General features: G+C 63.2%; 1 protein-coding gene across 2 annotated transcripts in view; it reads right to left on the bottom strand.

Annotated features, from left to right (window-relative positions):
* The window catches only part of IKZF1 (IKAROS family zinc finger 1), a 79,757-nt gene that overhangs the window by 44,177 nt on the left and 15,857 nt on the right, over positions 1-19,723 (bottom strand). For both annotated transcript variants that reach the window (XM_054726563.1, XM_054726565.1), the window contains exon 3: positions 15,266-15,385. In XM_054726563.1, coding sequence (XP_054582538.1) covers positions 15,266-15,385 — 120 coding nt within the window. The remainder of the gene's footprint in view (positions 1-15,265; positions 15,386-19,723) is intronic.

The following is a 19,723-nucleotide window of genomic DNA, read 5'->3' as shown; positions in this document are numbered from 1 at the left end:
CACGTGCCCCGACTGGGGCCGGGGATCAAACCCACCACCGAGGTACTGCCCTTGGCTGGGAATCGGACCCTCGACCCTTCGGTCGGACGCTCTAACCACTGAGCCACCGGCCAGGGCTGCGGTGAGAATTCTGCTCCCAGCCACTGCGGGGGCGTCTTGTGAGAGCGCGTGTCCGCGACCTTCCCCTTCTCGGCGGGACTCCGGGCTCTGCCGCGGCTCCTGAGGCAGCCTGTGCGGCCCGTGGCCCGTGGCCCGCGTGGCCCGTGGCCCAGGCTCCGGCCTCTCTGTGGATCTTGAGGGGGGAGCCTTCCTGACCCAAGGACGCGGGGCAGTGGGAGGGAACCTCAGCCAGCATCGTCCACCGCCACGGCGACCGCACAGACGCCCGTGGAGAGCCGGCCACCAGCGCCGCCCTCCCCGCGCCCGCCGTCCCCGCTCCCCTGGTCCTGAACGCGGGAGTTCCGGGTTCGGCAGGACCGGTCTGCAGCCGGGAAGCAGTGGAGCCGACAAAAGCGGAAATGCAGCTCCACAAAAGGCGCGCAGCCCCGGGCCCGTGAGCCGGTGCGTGACCGGAAAGCTGCGGCACGTCCACCCCCGGGGACCCCACGGGCCGTGAAAAGGGGCCTCTCGCCCGTGAGGCAGCAGGGAGCGGCCGAGAGCACCACGCTAAGTGAGACAAGCCGACGGGGAAGGACACGCAGCACACGGTCACGCATCCACGGACTCCCACGGACACGATAAACGGATGGAGAACAGACCCAGAGACACGGACGCGGGAACAGACCGAGGGCTCGCCGCGGGCGGTGGAGGAGGCAGGAGATGAACCCAACACCTCGTACGCACACCCATGGGCACAGACACAGCGGGCGAGGGCCGGGCGGAGGGGCCGGGCGGCTCGGTGGGGATAAAAGGCGGCATCGTAACTCCCAACGACGAAGGTTAATGTAAGAAAAGAGGGACCGCGGCTGCGCGGCCGGGAACGCGCTGGGAGGTGGGTGCCCGGAAGGGGGGAATGTCCCGTGGGAACGGGCCGCGCTTTCTGCTCTTGCGTTGATGCGCTGGTGGGCACTGGTCACTTTAAGGAACCCGCCACGTGGTTTCCCGTGGGTCCCGAAGCCCGGCTTCGACCCCGGGCCTGGTTTGCAGACACACGACCACGAACTGCCTCCATCCCCACACGCTGTCCGGACAGGAGCCAGCGACCCGAGGGGCGGGGACCGGAGCGGCGTCCCGCCGGGCAGCCCGGGGCACCAATGCCACCCACAAAGCAGACGACCCGAATCCTTTTAAAAATTAAAAAGGCTACGTTTTCTGCCGGCACCTCGTGAAGCTGCTGTGCAAATAGGACTTCAGGGCCTGCGGGTCAGTGTTCCAAACATCCCCCCGCCCCCCCCCCGCCCCCGCCCCCCTGCCGCCCCGTGAAACAGCCCCAGCAACACAGCCTCCTCCCTGCCGTCCTGAGGAGGCAGCGGGCGCGGGCACGGGAGGAGGGAGCCGCGTCTGGGCGGTGCCCGAGGAGCCGGCACCCGCGGCCTCCGCGGTGGGGACCGCGGTCCAGGCCGCACAGACCTGAGGACGCATGAGCGAGGGCACAAGGGAGCCGGGGCTGTTCTCCTGCCCGCTCTCTGCCTTTCAGCATTAGACCGTGGACAGCCCGGCCGGCGTGGCTCAGGGGTTGAGCGCCGACCTGTGAACCAGGAGGTCAGGGTTCGAATCCCGGTCAGGGCACATGCCGGGGTTGCGGGCTCGATCCCCAGTGTGGGGCGTGCAGGAGGCAGCCGATCCACGATCCTCTCTCATCATGGATGTTTCTCTTTCTCTCTCCCTCTCCCTTCCTCTCTGAAACCAATAAAAATATATACTTAAAAAAAAGAAAGGAAGGAAAGAAAAAAGAAGCCACGCCAGCCAGCAGATGCGTAAACCAGGCCGGGCGTCGGGGGAGGGCAGACAGCGCGTCCCCGTGCGGCTCCCGTGCTCTCCTCTTACCCTCTTCCCTCTGCTCGGCTGTCTCCCCGGAGGGTAAGCCCTTTGAGGCTCAGAATCTTACCTCTCTTGTGCCTCGAGGGGCACCTGGGACAGAGTGGGTCCTTCCCAACCCTCTTCTCACTAACCAACCCCCCAGTCCGCCCCCGCAGGGTGCTCCCCGCCTCCCGGAGCTGACGCCCCTCGGGGCGCTGGGCTGCCGTCGGCATCTCCCCTTTAGCTCCCAGGGACCAGCCGCTCAGCTGGGCGCGGGCGATGGGCTGGGGTGGCGCCTGGAGCTGCAGGCCAAGGGCATTCAGGCTGCTCTCGGGCTGGAGCCGGGCCGCTGGAAGCTTCCTCCCGCCCACCTGTGCGCGTGCCAGTGAGCACGCGGTTCCACAGAGGCGCCCGGTCACGCCCGAGACCCCAGGTGCTGTCCATTCGGGTGGCTTGTCCCTTAGGGAGGGAGAAGGCGGGGGGGGGGGAGGGGGCGGGGGCACAGGCTCCAGACTGGGAAGCCAGCTCTAGTCACACGGCAAAACCGAAAACAGCCACTTCCCTTCTCTCCATCTGCACTTGGCTTACGTGTTCAGGGGACATGTTTCTGTAAAGGCCCTCCCTGCCCTTCGGTTTAAAATGTATACATACTTTTACCGTTTTTTAAATATGTCTTTATTGATCTCAGAGAGGAAGGGAGAGGGAGAGAGAGAAACATCAGTGATGAGAGAGGATCTTGGATCTGCTGCCTCCTGCACGCCCCACACTGAGAATGGAGCCCGCACCCCGGGCCTGTGCCCTGACCTGTGCCCTGACCCGATCTGAACCCTGACCTCTGGGTGCACGGGATGCCGCTGGGCCGGGGAGCCACACGGGCGCGCCCTGCCCTTCTGTGCCAACGCGCCTCATCTGCCGGAGGAGTGCTGCTCCTGACTTTCAGCTCTCCGCGATGGCCCTCCCCAGGGGTGGCAGTGCCTACGCACAGGCCTGGGCAGCCAGGGCGCTGCATCCGGACGCCAGACACCGGACACCGGACACCGGATGCCGCTGGGTGTGCGCCACAGGCCGGTCAGCGCTGCTCGCAGGTCAGCTTGGCCCACGGGCGGCACGCCAGTGCATTGGGCGACCTCACACACAGCCCGGAGGTCGAAAGTGCGCTCCCACGTCCCGCAGAACGCCCAGGGAGATGCGGGCCACGGCCTCATGTCAGGACCAGTGTCCTGATGGAACTGCATCGGAGATCAATTTTAAAAGGAAGGAAGGAAAGAGGGAGGGAGGGAGGGAGGGAGGGAGAGAGGAAGGGAGGTAGGGGAAGAGGGAGGGAGGGAGGGAAGGAGGGAAGGAGGGAGGGAGGGAAGGAGGGAAGGAGAGAGGGAGAGAGGAAGGGAGGGGGGGAGGGGAGAAAGGAGGGAGGGAGGGAGGGAGGGAGGGAGGGGAACAGGAAGGAAGAAATGACCCTAAGACAACAGCAGCACAGCCACAGGGTGCAGTGTGGCCGTGGGTCCTGGAGCTCAGGGTAAGGGAGCCGAGGGGAAGCACAGGCTTTGCTCCCTCACGCTGCTCCCCCCACGCTGCTCCCCCCCACGCTGCTCCCCCCACGCTGCTCCCCCCACGCTGCTCCCCCTCCCCACGCTGCTCCCCCCACGCTGCTCCCCCTCCCCACGCTGCTCCCCCCACGCTGCTCCCCCCACGCTGCTCCCCCTCCCCACGCTGCTCCCCCTCCTCATGCTGCTCCCCCTCCCCCACGATGCTCCCCTCCCCCACGCTGCTCCCGCCCGCACGCGGAGAGGTGCTGCCCCCAGGTGAGCAGGAGGCAGAAAGCCACATGGAAGTGGGAACGGCCCAGCCGGAGAGCACACCGGACAGACTTGCGCGCCCCCGGCCACGAGGTCAGACAGAAGCGTCAGCGTGGAGGCCGCTGTGCGGGAGGCAGCATGGCTTCAAAAATGTGAGTCAACGCCGGGTGTGGAATGAAAAACACAACTGCTAGCACCTCAGGACTGAAATCCCTCAAACCGCAGCCTCGCCTGAGCGCCGTTCACCGGGCGCCGCAAAGCTGAAGCCGACGTGAGGGCGTGGTCTCTGGTGGCGAGGCCAGGTCACGGTCACGGTCACGGTTGTTCTTTACCATACACAGGGCGGAGGCCGTGCTCCGGGCGGGCAGAATCCCGATTGCCACTCCGCTGAGGCAGGGCGGACAGCAGCACATCCCTCCCGCGGTCCGAGACAATCACAAGAGCCATCACAGCTGCCTGCAGGCCCTCATAAACGCGCCTCTCATTTCAGCAGGCTCTCCCTCTAATGTGCCCGTCCTTCATTCTGAGAGGGGACGCGGCCCTGCCAGGCGCCGTGAGGCTGCGGACCGAGGCGCCGTCCCCGCCCGGCAGGGAACAGACAGGCTGGCCTGGCCTCCCGGAATCCCGCCGGGGCCTTCAGTGGGAACGGCAGGCTGCAGCCACGTACCGCCCCCGGAGGGGAAGTTGTCCGCCCCCACCGCCCCCAGAGGCCGCCTGGGGACACGCCCGAGACCCGCCCAGAGGCCCTGCCGCGGAGCTCAGTCCCGAAAGTGGGGCAGGAGCGGCCGTTGAGTGACTCCAGTTGCTGCCAGTGCCAGGTGCCTCCCGGAGAGAGCCGGTCCTGCACAGCCCGCCACCTGCTGCCAGCCCGACCGAGCCCTGAGGAAGCCACATGCCCGGGGCCCAGGCCCCTCGCTCTGCACACACCTCTCAGGCTGGGCTCAGTCCCGGGAACTCACGTGGCGCTCAGAACACCAAGTTCAAGTCCAAGTTCTGAAGGCTGTCACGGGGCTAATGCTTTCCTGGGGAAACCCGTGGAAGTCAGTGACACGTTCATGGGGTACAGACCAGTCCTGCTTTGCGTTCCCAAGTTCTTCACACGAAAATAAGAGCAGCGGCAATCACCTCTCTCTATACAAGCCCGACATGCAAGGTGTCCCCTCGGGAGTTCGACCGGCTGGGAGTTTGATCGCTCGCTATGAAGTGCGCTGACCACCAGGGGGCGGCGCAGAACGAAGGGAGGCCTGGCCGGCAGCCGGCAGCCGCTAGGGACCCTACCCGCGCACGAATTTCATGGACTGGGCCTCTAGTAGTAATAATAATAACATGTCCCAGAATCCCCTTCTAATCACGGTCTCCCAGCAACACACCTAGAACGCGGAAGTCTTCTACCTACAGAGTCTAGTCGGCCTTACATTCGCAGTGTGTGCCGGCCACAGCCCAGCGTCATCTGTTACCAACTCTTGTTGGACAACCTACGTAGACCTCTCACTCCCCACAGCTCCCCAACAGGCTCTTTCTCCGACGGCACCCGCACCCACACCCGCACCCACACCCGCACCCACACCATGGTTCCTGCTCCCCTCGGTGGCTGTTGAGATGCCAGAGCTCTAGGTGCGCCCGCGGAGCAGGTAACCAGCCCCCACAAAGCAAAGCCGAAGCCCTCGGCTAGCATCTGCCGATTTCCATGGTGTAAATTCTTCCAACCACGTTGCTCTGAGCTGCCAACGGCTGAGCCAGAGCCCACGGCTTCTCTGGACCGGCATGGTCCCCGTCTGCCCTGGCTCCAGCATGCCACCCCGGGATGCTCCTTCTGAGCTGCCTACAAACTTCTGTTCACGCCACCCCCCCCCCCCTTCCCCATATCCCAGCAGCACAGGGTCAGACTCCGCCAGAGCTGGACGACGTGGGAGTGTGGTTCCCTCTGCTTATCTGGACGGCGCAGTCCTGGCCTCAGGCACGCAGGCTGGGGCCCGGGGGGTGAGGGGTGGGGTGGCCGCGGGCGGCGCCCTGGGGGCCGGCTCCCCGGGGCCACGGTTCCACCGAAAGGCACTGGTTCTGTGGAAACGGCAGGCCCTGGGTAGGCTCTGTTCGGCCTCGACCTTTCTGCTTTTGCATAAGAGGGAAGCTGTTTTTTCTGGGTTATATTTACACTTCCCAAATCAGAAAACGTCCTGGCCAGGTGGCAACTGGCAACCACAGCTCAAACCCTTTTTTTTTTTTTTCCATTTCTTTCTGAAACCTCCCGTAAAAGGAAAGCTAACGGCGTGTCGGTTGGCTGTTCGATGCACACAGCTAACTCTGCTTTCCACACAGACGGAGCCACGCAGAGCGCGGACCAGACCCGTCTCCGCGCTGGGCGAGCCTCACTTCCCGGCGCCGCCCGTTGGGCGCGAGGCGGCCGGGCCGGGAGGCGTCGGCCGGAGCGAAGATGAGATGAGCACTGGGTTCTGGTTGTACAATAAGCAGCTTTTCCGTGACACCTTCGGGGGCAGAAAGTTAAAACTGGAAGTGGGTCGGCAAGGCCAGGATCCAGTTCTGACAAACTTCTTTCTGGCCCAGTTTTGCTGCAGATGTTCTTTGTTTCTTTTCATTCCCACGCCAGGCTCGGGGACACGCGGTCTATATTTAAAAAGCTTAACTAACCCGCTACAAATCGCCCGCTGCATGGGCAGGGCTCGTGCGTGAGGCGCGCTGACCCGCGTGGCTGACAGGCGGTGGGTGAAATGGTGGGGTGCAGTGGGGTTCTCACCTGGGAAATATGGGGGACACCTGGGGGGCATGATGACCGAGGTGAGGAGGGACATGGGTAGCTAAATATCCCACCCGGGGAGGAATCGGCTCTGCCCGCAATGCCACCTGTGCCCATTGAGAAACACCGGCCTAAAATCATCTGCCTGGTGGAGCTTAAACCCTAACCCCCCTGAAGTTCTCCTGTCCTACGGCCTCCACCCGAGAGGAGGGAGCCCCCATGCACTCACTCACTCACTCACTCACTCATTCACTCACTCACTCACTCACTCACTCACTCATTCACTCATTCACTCACTCACTCACTCACTCACTCATTCACTCACTCATTCACTCACTCATTCACTCACTCACTCACTCATTCACTCACTCATTCACTCACTCACTCACTCATTCACTCATTCATTCATTCATTCATTAATTCACTCACTCACTCATTCACATACTCCATTCATTCATTCACTCACTCACTCACTCACTCGCCCACTCATTCATTCATTCACTCACTCATTCACATACTCCATTCATTAATTCACTCACTCACTCATTCACACATTCATTCATTCATCATTCACTCATTCGCACACTCATTCACACATTCATTTATTCACTCATTCATTCATTCACCATTCATTCACTCACTCTCTCAACTCATTCATTCACTCACTCATTCACTCACTCATTCATTTATTCACTCATTCATTCATTCACCATTCATTCATTCACACATTCATTCATTCACTCACTCATTCATTTATTCACTCATTCACCATTCATTCATTCATTCACTCCTTCATTCATTCACTCGCTCACTCCTTCCATGACCCTCACCATCATTTACATCCCACCTGCGCCTCCGCCCGAGCTGCTCTGGGACTTCACCACCACCCAGGGCCTTTCTCCAGCCCGGCCTGCTTACCCGCCCCTTTCCTCCCTTTTCCCAGGGGCTTCCCCACCATGTCTCTTTCCAGACCTTTTCCCTAAACCAGGCGCTCATTCACTCCTTCCTCGCCCCTCTCTGTACCACCCACGCCCTTCTCCTGCAGGGCCCTGGCGCACGCGCTCCCTGACTTAACGTCAGTGCCAACGCTCTCGCCTCTGGGAAGGCCCGACTTCCGCAGGCCTCCACCCACCAGTGCGAAGGCAGCGCAGCCCGAACACGTGCTTTAAGCGGGAGCCTCGGGCCTCTCACCCCACAGCCTGTGTCCTACGGCGAGGGGCCCACGGGTCAGCAACACACGGCTGAGGGCCGGGCCCCAGGTCTTTGGAAATCCAGGAAAACGGGCGTCTCTCCAACTGGAATCGCCTGGCATGGCTGCGTGCCGTCTCCCCAGGCCTCCCGAGAGACCCGTCACAGGGCGGACACGGGCTTCCTAAGCTGCCGCCCAACCATCGCGGCCCTCCAGCCGCGAAGAGGATCGGCCTGAGGAGGGAGGGGGGCGGCCGTGAGGCGCCTGCAGGTGCCTCTCAGGGGAAACTAAGACTCCCACCCGGAGGCGCCGACCCTGAGGTCCAGCAGCCAGGCCTGCGGGCCCCGGCCCTGCCCCCGCGCTGCAGCAGCTCGGCCGAGGCTGCGGATAACTCCGCTCAGGCTTATCAGCTCGGCGATGCCCGGGCAGATAGGCACTTCCTCCAACTGCTGAGCGATAAGCTCGGCATCCGCCCTCCCCCGGCTGCCCGCCTCCACCGCGGCCCTGCTTCTCCCTCCACCTTCCACTGTGGGACCCGCCGCCCCTCCCCCAGGCCGAGGGCCGCAGCCGCCTCCACCCCAGCCGGGCCTGTGCATCCTGTCAGAACGTTACAGTGAAGGTGCGACTGACACTGAGGAAGCAGCTAACACACAGGAAACCCCTGCAGCTCCCCGCCGTCCTCCCGCCCAGACCCGGCGAAGGGATGTTACTCAGAGAGGATTCTTGGGGCAAAAGAGAAAATTTGTTTCTCCACACTTAATCCTTTTCCTGGATTCCAATGCGGGGGGGAAATAAAGATTTCTTCCTACTTTTCTTTAGTTTTTTCCATCTTGGCCGGGGTGAGTCGAACCCTGGTCCAGCTACTGGAAGGGAAGGACCAGATGAGCTAACTCCGCTCCGGGAAGCCACCTGCTGCCACAGCGGGCATGCGATGGGCTGCGGGGAGGGGCCCCGTGAGCAGGCCCAGCACGGGGCGGGCACCGGCGGCAGAGGCCAGCGGAGCGCGTTCCAGAGACAAACCCAGCCCTGCCCCTGTCCACAGCTCGCCCCCCCCCCCCCCCCCCACCGCTCTGGCCCCCGCAGGAGTGACGGCTGCCCCGGTCCGGTCCTCTGGGCAGGAAACCAACGTGGGCGAGCCTCGGTCCAGCCCCTCGGGGTCTCAGGCTCGGCCTCTCCTGCTGCTTCAGCCGCCCCTGTGCCCAGTGCGTCCTCCCCGGCCCGGCCCCAGCTTCCGGCCTTCAGCGGGGCGTCCCCTTCCCTCTGCTCTCACTGCTCAGCGTGTCTGCTGTCTCCCTCGGGGCGCAGCTGGGTGGGTGCCCTGCTTCTGCGCCTCCTTATCTCTGCTCCAGCCCTGGCCACCCCCAGCCCCAGCCCCTGCCCCTCCTCTCCGAGGGGACAGGCACCTCCAGGCAGGGGGTTGCCCCAGCCTTGGGAGCCCCAGGGTCCTTGCTCAAGGTTAGGACCTGGATCATTTTGTTAAAATCAATGCGTCCCGCTTCCGTCCAGGTGCCCACACTCCGTGTCCCCTCCCCTGTCTCAGGTGAGGCCGCTCTGGGTTCCGCTACCCTCTTCACATAAGCCACCCGTTCCACCCGTTCCACCTGTTCCACCCGTTCCACCTGTTCCACCCGTTCCACCTGTTCCATCCGTTCCACCCGTTCCACCTGTTCCATCCGTTCCACCTGTTCCACCCGTTCCACCTGTTCCACCCGTTCCACCCGTTCCACCTGTTCCACCCGTTCCACCCGTTCCATCCGTTCCACCTGTTCCATCCGTTCCACCCGTTCCACCCGTTCCACCCGTTCCACCCGTTCCACCCGTTCCACCCGTTCCACCTGTTCCATCCGTTCCACCTGTTCCACCTGTTCCACCTGTTCCACCTGTTCCATCCGTTCCACCCGTTCCACCCGTTCCACCCGTTCCACCCGTTCCACCCGTTCCAGCCGTTCCACCCGTTCCACCCGTTCCACCCGTTCCATCCGTTCCACCTGTTCCACCCGTTCCAGCCGTTCCACCCGTTCCACCCGTTCCACCCGTTCCACCCGTTCCACCCGTTCCAGCCGTTCCACCCGTTCCACCCGTTCCACCTGTTCCACCCGTTCCATCCGTTCCATCCGTTCCACCTGTTCCAGCCGTTCCACCTGTTCCATCCGTTCCACCTGTTCCACCTGTTCCATCCGTTCCATCCGTTCCACCTGTTCCACCCGTTCCACCTGTTCCATCCGTTCCATCCGTTCCACCCGTTCCATCCGTTCCACCTGTTCCATCCGTTCCATCCGTTCCACCTGTTCCACCCGTTCCACCTGTTCCATCCGTTCCACCCGTTCCACCCGTTCCACCTGTTCCATCCGTTCCACCTGTTCCACCTGTTCCACCTGTTCCACCTGTTCCATCCGTTCCACCTGTTCCATCCGTTCCACCTGTTCCACCCGTTCCACCTGTTCCACCTGTTCCATCCGTTCCACCTGTTCCATCCGTTCCACCTGTTCCACCTGTTCCATCCGTTCCACCTGTTCCATCCGTTCCACCTGTTCCATCCGTTCCACCTGTTCCACCTGTTCCATCCGTTCCACCTGTTCCATCCGTTCCACCTGTTCCACCTGTTCCATCCGTTCCACCTGTTCCACCTGTTCCATCCGTTCCACCTGTTCCACCTGTTCCATCCGTTCCACCTGTTCCATCCGTTCCACCTGTTCCATCCGTTCCACCTGTTCCACCTGTTCCACCCGTTCCATCCGTTCCATCCGTTCCACCCGTTCCACCTGTTCCACCCGTTCCACCCGTTCCATCCGTTCCATCCGTTCCACCTGTTCCATCCGTTCCACCTGTTCCACCCGTTCCATCCGTTCCACCTGTTCCACCCGTTCCACCTGTTCCACCCGTTCCACCCGTTCCACCTGTTCCACCTGTTCCATCCGTTCCACCTGTTCCACCCGTTCCACCTGTTCCACCCGTTCCACCTGTTCCATCCGTTCCATCCGTTCCACCCGTTCCACCCGTTCCACCTGTTCCATCCGTTCCATCCGTTCCACCTGTTCCATCCGTTCCACCTGTTCCACCCGTTCCACCTGTTCCATCCGTTCCACCTGTTCCATCCGTTCCACCTGTTCCACCTGTTCCACCTGTTCCATCCGTTCCACCTGTTCCATCCGTTCCATCCGTTCCACCTGTTCCACCTGTTCCACCTGTTCCATCCGTTCCACCTGTTCCACCTGTTCCACCTGTTCCACCTGTTCCACCTGTTCCATCCGTTCCACCTGTTCCACCCGTTCCACCTGTTCCATCCGTTCCACCTGTTCCACCTGTTCCACCTGTTCCACCCGTTCCACCCGTTCCACCTGTTCCACCTGTTCCATCCGTTCCACCTGTTCCACCCGTTCCACCTGTTCCATCCGTTCCATCCGTTCCACCTGTTCCATCCGTTCCACCTGTTCCACCTGTTCCACCCGTTCCACCTGTTCCATCCGTTCCATCTGTGTAAGCTGCGGTCTCCTCTGCCCTGCCCTGTCCCCCTGTCTGTCCATCCCTTCCCTCTGTCTGTCCCGTCCCTTCCCTCTGTCTGTCCGTCCCTTCCCTCTGTCTGTCCATCCCTTCCCTCTGTCTGTCCGTCCCTTCCCTCTGTCTGTCCGTCCCTTCCCTCTGTCTGTCCGTCCCTTCCCTCTGTCTGTCCTGTTCCTTCCCTCTGTCTGTCCATCCCTTCCCTCTGTCTGTCCATCCCTTCCCTCTGTCTGTCCGTCCCTTCCCTCTGTCTGTCCATCCCTTCCCTCTGTCTGTCCGTCCCTTCCGTCTGTCCATCCCTTCCCTCTGTCTGTCCGTCCCTTCCCTCTGTCCATCCCTTCCCTCTGTCTGTCCGTCCCTTCCCTCTGTCTGTCCGTCCCTTCCCTCTTTCTGTCCGTCCCTTCCCTCTGTCTGTCCGTCCCTTCCCTCTGTCTGTCCGTCCCTTCCCTCTGTCCATCCCTTCCCTCTGTCTGTCCGTCCCTTCCCTCTGTCTGTCCGTCCCTTCCCTCTGTCTGTCCGTCCCTTCCCTCTGTCTGTCCTGTTCCTTCCCTCTGTCTGTCCATCCCTTCCCTCTGTCTGTCCATCCCTTCCCTCTGTCTGTCCATCCCTTCCCTCTGTCTGTCCATCCCTTCCGTCTGTCTGTCCGTCCCTTCCCTCTGTCTGTCCGTCCCTTCCCTCTGTCTGTCCATCCCTTCCCTCTGTCTGTCCATCCCTTCCCTCTGTCTGTCCATCCCTTCCCTCTGTCTGTCCGTCCCTTCCCTCTGTCCGTCCCTTCCCTCTGTCTGTCCATCCCTTCCCTCTGTCTGTCCATCCCTTCCCTCTGTCTGTCCGTCCCTTCCCTCTGTCTGTCCGTCCCTTCCCTCTGTCTGTCCATCCCTTCCCTCTGTCTGTGCTACTCTGTCTGCAGCCAAGCTTGCTGCTCCCTTCGCCCCACCCTGTGTGGTGCTGGGGACGAGTCTGCTGCTGAGATAAGCGGGCTCAGCTGCTGCCGCCACTTTAAAGAGGAAGCCGAGGCTCGGCCCAGCCCGAGGGGCTCAGCTCGGTGCTTCCTTCCCTCGGAGGTGGCCCTCCCAGCTCTGCGGGTCCCCCGGCGCTGCCTCCTCGGCCCCACCGCCTCTGCGCAGAGCGGTGCTCCCGTCCTGTCCTGGCCCCCACACTCCTCTGACCCCGCCAGGGGCACCCCTGTAGCTGCCTGGTCCCCCGCCCCTCAACTGTCTCCCCTGCTCTTTTTAATGTTTTCTTAATTGATTTCAGAGAGAAGGAAGGGAGAGGGAGAGAGAGACCTCAAGGATGAGAGAGAATCTCGGGCCAGCTGCCTCCTGCACGCCCCCCACTGGGGATCGAGCCCGCAACCCGGGCCTGTGCCCTGACCGGGACTCGGACCGGGACCTCCTGGTTCACAGGTCGACGCTCACCCCTGCGCCGTGCCGGCCGAGTTCCTATTCTCTCTACACACGCACCTCGCTTCCCACGCACAGTGAGTAGGTGACTCTCCGCACACGGATGCCCATGCGCACGCACACCGGGAAGGACGGCCTCTCAGCCGGGGGCGGGGCGGGCGGGGCTGGCTCGTGGGCCCTGCACTCCTCACTGGCTCACGCACCCCTCACTCCTCACTCCTCACTGGCTCACGCGCTCACACACCCCTCACTCCTCACATGCACACACACCCCTCACTCCTCACACGCACACACACCCCTCACTCCTCACACACCCCTCACTCCTCACCCCTCACTCCTCACTCCTCACACACCCCTCACCCCTCACTCCTCACTCCTCACGCGCTCACGCACTGCTCTGCGGAAACCATCCTGCCTCTCCCTGGGGGGGCCCCGGGCTCCCCGTTAACTCCGGGAGCCTGGCCACCCTCCACGAGAGGAAGGTGTCGCCTGCGCCTCGCCCTCCGTGGCTTCCCTGCCGTGGCCCGGCGTGGCCTTTGCTCCCCGACTGTGCCAGCGCCCACGTCAGCGGCTGGGCACCCACGACAGGCCTGCCGGTGCCCCCCACCCTGAGCTCAGAAGCTCACTTTTCATAAACTTGATCGTGACGGGAGAAGCAGCACGAACGTCGCGTTCCCCGTGGCCAGGCGCCCGGAGACCTGGGCCACGGCAGACCAGCCCCCGCAGCCACGCCCACTGGGCACAGCAGCTCCTGCTCCCAGGGGCTCCCCGAGAACGCCATGGGGACCGGGGGAGCACGGGGGCGGGGCTCTCACAGGGGCACAGCACTAACCACTGGTGTTCATGGGGGGCGACCCACAGAGGGACTGTGGGGCCTTTGGGACGTGCTGGCCACCCCGCCCCCAGGAGTCAGCCCTGAGGCAGGTCGCGGGGACTCTGACCCCCGGCTGCAGGGGCCTTGGGGGATGCTCCCCTGTTCCGCCAGGATGGCCCCCGAGCCCCAACGCGGATGTCCGGGCGCACGGGTCATTTCGATGGTTCGTGGGTGCGAATCCACATGGTTCCCTGGCCCAAGGCCCGAGGCCCCTCTCCCGGGCCCCTCTCCCGGGCCCCTCTCCCGGGCCCCTCTCCCGGGCCCCTCTCCCGGCCCCTCTCCCGGGCCCCTCTCCCCGGCCCCCTCTCTCGGCCCCTCTCCCGGCCCCTCTCCCGGGCCCCCTCTCTCGGCCCCTCTCCCGGCCCCTCTCCCGGGCCCCCTCTCCCCGGCCCCTCTCCCTGGCCCCTCTCCCCGGCCCCTCTCCCGGGCCCCTCCCCCGGCCCCTCTCCCCGGGCCCCTCTCCCCGGCCCCTCTCCCGGCCCCTCTCCCCGGGCCCCTCTCCCCGGCCCCTCTCCCCGGGCCCCTCTCCCCGGGCCCCTCTCCCCGGCCCCTCTCCCCGGCCCCCTCCCCCCGGGCCCCCCCCCCCGGCCCCCCCCCCCCGGCCCCCCTCCCCCGGCCCCTCTCCCGGCCCCTCCCCCCGGCCCCTCCCCCGGGCCCCTCTCCCCGGCCCCTCTCCCGGCCCCTCTCCCGGCCCCTCTCCCGGGCCCCTCTCCCGGCCCCTCTCCCGGGCCCCTCCCCCGGGCCCCTCTCCCCGGGCCCCTCTCCCGGGCCCCTCTCCCGGCCCCTCTCCCGGCCCCTCTCCCGGGCCCCTCTCCCCGGCCCCTCCCCCGGGCCCCTCTCCCGGCCCCTCTCCCGGCCCCTCTCCCGGCCCCTCTCCCGGGCCCCTCTCCTCCCCGGCCCCTGCTCCCCGGACCCCTCTCCCGGCTCTCTCCCCGGTCCCTCTCCCGGGCCCCTCTCCCCGGTCCCTCTCCTCTGGGCCCCTCTCCCCGGCCCCTCTCCCCGGCCCCTCTCCCGGCCCCTCTCTCCCCGGCCCCTCTCCCGGCTCCTCTCCCCGGCCCCTCTCCCGGGCCCCTCTCCCCGGTCCCTCTCCTCTGGGCCCCTCTCCCCGGCCCCTCTCCCGGCCCCTCTCTCCCGGCCCCTCTCCCGGCCCCTCTCCCCGGCCCCTCTCCCGGGCCCCTCTCCCCGGCCCCTCTCCCGGGCCCCTCTCCCGGGCCCCCTCTCCCCGGCCCCTCTCCCGGCTCCTCTCCTCCCGGCCCCTCTCCCAGGGCCCCGGCCGGTTAAGGGCGTGTTTGTGGATGTGAAGGTGCGGAGAGCAGGGCCCGGGAACCAGGGCCGGGCCTCCATGGACAAGGCGTGGGCGGTGTGAGTGTGTGTCTCCCGAGCCTGTGTTTATCATCTGTACTCTCTGTTTTTCAATTTTCTATCTTCCGTTAAACGTAGCCTTTAAGGACCCGCGGGAGAGGCAGACGCGGAATGGCCGGTCTGTTCCCGCCCACCCTGAGCTCCAGCAGCGGGAGCCCCTCGCCGACACCTGGGATGGTGAGTCACCAGCCGATCCCATACCCCCCACATGCCACGCCGGGCACGGAGGCCGGAGGACAGGGCTGGCGATGTGCCCCCAGGCGGCTGCCCCAGTGGCCGCCGTGGGGGTCCCGGGCGGAGCTGCCGGAGCGTCTATCAGACAAAGGGCCGCCCCGGGATCTGCACCCCCGAGCGTGTGGCTGCGGGGAGCAGTGGGGAGAAGGACAGAGACAAGGAAGGAGCAGACGGAGGGGCCTCCGCCGGCGGCCGACTCACCTGCGCCCCTGTCGCCCTTGGCGCCCTGCTGGCCTCCGGACGTGGTGGACAGGTCCTCGGGGACGGGCATGGGCTCGTCGCCCTCATCCGGGGTGTCGCTCACTGGGGGGCTCTCCTTCCCTGTGGAGAGAGGCCGAGGTGAGCTTCCGGGTGTGGCGCCCGCTGGGGCCGGGTCACCGGGCTCGGGGCCTCGGCTCCCCTGGGTGAGGCCTCAGAGGAGAAGGAGGCAAAACACGTAAACCACATGCTCTGCTGGAGATTCCACTGTTACAGCCCCGGTGCGTGCGTGTGTGCATGTGTGTGCATCCATGTGCATGTATGTGTGTACATGAGCATGTGTGCACGCACGTGCCCACACATTTACATATTGTGGACGATACGGGGCGATACGTGTTCTTCATAAACATGAACCGTCTGTCTGGGACGTTGCCGTGACCTCACTGCCACCCCTGAGCACAGCGTCCGCGTCGCACCCTCTGTGCAGGCGACGAGCTTCCATGAAATCCTCCTCCTATTCTGGAACTTAGACTGGTTTCTGTTATTGTTATTTTTTAAATCCTCACCTGAGGATAATTTTCCAGTGATTTTTAAAGAGAGTGAAAGGCAGAGAGAAACACACCAATTGGTTGCCTTCTGCTCGCACCCCAACCAGGGCCGGGACTGGGGAGGAGCCTGCAACCGAGTTCCATGCCCTTGACTGGAATCGAACCCGGGACCCTGGCCAGGGCTCTACTTTCCTTTGCACAGCACTGTGGGGGCACCCGGTCCCACGGCTCCGACCTCGCCACAGCCAAGCACCGGGGCCCCCACCCCGCCGGCCACCGCGCCCGCTCCTCACGCCGGTGCCGCTGTGCTGCGGGGTCCTCTGGGGTGTCCTTCAGGTGCCCTTGGGGTGGGCTGCGGAGTGTCCGGTTCCCGCCTACCGGCCGCCGCACCCCCCTGACCTCGTGGTGAAGGTCAGCGGCTGGGCCTGCCGAGAGCCGCCGTGCGGTGCGTCCGCGCCTGCGGGAAGTTTCGGCAGCTGCCTGGCCGGGCTCCCCGGTGGGGCCGCCAGGCTCACCCGAGAACCCGCTGTGGGGTCCTCATCTCCGAAGCACGAAAGCTAAGTGTGACCCCCACAAAGCGGGGTTACCGAGGCAGGGGCTCCCCCGGCGCCGCGTCCATCTGACTGGAGAAGGCGACCGGCCCAGGCTCCGCCCCGGGCCCTGCCCCGGGCACCATGGCAACCTCCTCCCCGCACACAACCCGGAGGAGAGGTCAGCACAGGCCAGAAACAGCCGGAGGTCCGTGCCGATGACCTCCAGGGCGGGGTCGGACCCCACAGGAAGGTGAGCAGCAGGCGGGCAGCGCCCCAGGCTGGAGGGACTCGCCGATGGCCCGGGGCGCACGGCGGGGACCGGGAGCCTGATGGTGTCTGGTTTGTCTGACCCTTCAGAGCCTGGGGCGCTCACACCCAGGACACCCCACACCTGAGACGCGCCCACACCGGGACACGCCCACCACGGGACACGCCCACCATGGACACGCCCACCGTGGGACACGCCCACACCCGGGACACGCCCACCACGGGACACGCCCACCACGGGACACGCCCACACCGGGACACGCCCACTATGGGACACGCCCACTATGGGACACGCCCACTATGGGACACGCCCACACCCGGGACACGCCCACACCCGGGACACGCCCACAGCGGGACACGCCCACAGCAGGACACGCCCCCATATGAGACACGCCCACCATGAGACACGCCCACCTGGGACACGCCCACACCTGGGACACGCCCACACACAGGACACACCCACACCAAGACACGCCTACCCCGGACACGCCCACCATTGGACACGCCCATCGGAGACACGCCCACCACGGGACACGCCCACCATGGGACACGCCCACCACGGGACACGCCCACACCCGGGACACGCCCACTATGGGACACACCCACACCAGGACACGCCCACCCGGGACACGCCCACTATGGGACACGCCCACTATGGGACACACCCACACCCGGGACACGCCCATCGGAGCCTCGCCCTTCCTGGGTGCTTTGCACTGGGCCCGCCCAGGCCGCCGGAGCTGGCGGGCAGGGCTTTTCCCAGGAACCAGGCACCACCTTGAACCCTGCGCCTCAGTCCGTACCCCGCGGGCCCACGCCGGGGAGAGCGCCGTGGGAACATCCCGGGAGCCACAGCCCGGGAATAAGCTGGCTCAACTGTGGGACTTTCCCCGGGAAAACAGGCCGAGAGACCGGACTGAAATGCTGGCCTACACCCGGCCTGGTCGAGGCGTGTGACGTCACGGGTGCGTCATGGCCGCGACAGGAGACCGGAGAGCAGCGGGGGCTTTGTGGCTCCCCTGGTCTCACTTATGCACAACGAGGGGAGCCCCGGGGCAGGAGGGTGCGGGCGGAACACGCACCGTCTCTTGGGGAGAATAAGCTTACACGGAACTTCAGTGGTAAAACCGTCTTCCAGGTAAAGTGGGGTGCTGCAGTGGGGACCCAGGCCACTCGCTTTCTCGGGGAGCCCCTGGGGGCCCCACAGACCAGGGAGTGGAGACCCCGTCTAACAAAGGCCTGATGGCCGGATGCGGGGCGAGTGTGGGTGTGCATGTGCGTCTGTCCTGAGCAGCTGCGGTTCTCAGGCTGTGGGGGCGGGAGCTGAGACACTTCCCGTCACACCCCGGTTTCTCCTGCGACCGCCTGGAGGACTTTGGGGTGCTCCATGGCGCTCTGGGGCCTGGGCCCCTTTAGGTCCCGGGCTGGAGCGGGGGCGGGGGGGGGGGGGGCACCACAGCGAACCAGGACTTCCCCAGGAGGGCCTGTCGTCTCGGCCCAACTCATGCTGGTGTGTGTCCCTGTAACCCCGGCTGCTTTTTAAAAAATGTAATCCATCTTCAATGGAGTAGAATAGAGAACCCAGAAATCGACCCAAACCACTACGCTCAATTAATATTTGACAAAGGAGGCAAGAACATACAATGGAGTCAAGACAGTCTCTTCAATAAATGGTGTTGGGAAAGTTGGACAGATACGTGCAAAAAAATGAAACTAGACCACCAACTTACACCATACACAAAAATAAACCAAAATGGATAAAGGACTTAAACATAAGACAGGAAACCATAAAAATACTAGAGGAATCCACAGGCAGAGAAATCTCAGACATATGCTGAAGCAATTTCTTCACCGATACAGCTCCTAGGGCAATGGAAGCTAAAGAGAAAATAACCAAATGGGACTACATCAAAATAAAAAGCTTTTTCACAGCAAAAGAAACCATCAACAAAACAACGAGAAAGCCCACTGCATGGGAGAACATATTTGCCAATGTTCTCACCGATAAGGGCTTAATCTCCAACATCTACAGGGAACTCATACAACTTAACAAAAGGAAGATAAACAATCCAATCAAAAAATGGGCAACTGATCTAAATAGACACTTTTTGAAAGAAGACAGAAGGAAGGCCAAGAGATATATGAAAACCTGCTCAAAGTCACTAATTATCTGAGAGATGCAAATCAAAATGACAACGCGGTACCATCTCACACCTGTCAGAATGGCTATCATCACAAATCAACAAACGACAAGTGCTGGAGAGGATGTGGAGAAAAAGGAACCCTCGTGCACTGCTGGTGGGAATGCAGACTGGTGCAGCCACTGTGGAGAACAGTATGGAGTTTCCTCAAAAACTAAAAATGGAACTCCCATTTGACCCAGTGATCCCACTTCTAGGAACATATCCCAAGAAACTAGAAACACCAATCAGAAAGGATATATGCACCCCTATGTTCATAGCAGCACAATTCACCATAGCAAAGATTTGGAAACAGCCTAAGTGCCCATCAGCAGATGACTGGATCGGAAAACGGTGGTACATCTACACAATGGAATACTACGCTGTGGTAAAAAAGAAGGAATTTTTACCATTTGCAACAGCATGGATAGAACTGGAGGGCATTATGCTAAGCGAAACAAGCCAGTCAGAGAAAGATAAATACCACAGGATCTCACTCATTTGTGGAATATAATGAACAACATAAACTGATGAACAAAATCAGATCCAGAGACAGAGAAACATTGATCAGACTGTCAAACCTCAGAGGGAAGGTAGGGGAGGGGGGGTGTAAGGGGGAGAGATCAACCGAAGGACTTGTATGCATGCATATGAGCCCAACCAATGGACACAGACACCAGGGGGGTGAGGGCATGAGTGGGGGGCTGGGGGGCCATGGGGGGGATGAGGACACACATGTAATACCTCAATCAATAAAGAAAAAAGTTAATAAAAAATGGGAGGAGCCAAGCCACTGAGTTAAACACTAAGGTCCCAGGCAGCCTTAGAGCGAGTCCTGAAAACGGGACCAGACTGGCCGGGACCCAGGAACAGCAGAGGGCGTGGCTGAGGAGACCCCGAGGAGCTGGCACGCCGCGCGTGTGGCGGTGCAGG

This window comes from Eptesicus fuscus, chromosome 14, assembly GCF_027574615.1.
Source record: "Eptesicus fuscus isolate TK198812 chromosome 14, DD_ASM_mEF_20220401, whole genome shotgun sequence".
NCBI classification, from domain to species: domain Eukaryota; kingdom Metazoa; phylum Chordata; class Mammalia; order Chiroptera; family Vespertilionidae; genus Eptesicus; species Eptesicus fuscus.
Note: the sequence above shows the minus strand (reverse complement) of the source record. Positions and strands in the feature narration are given on the sequence as shown.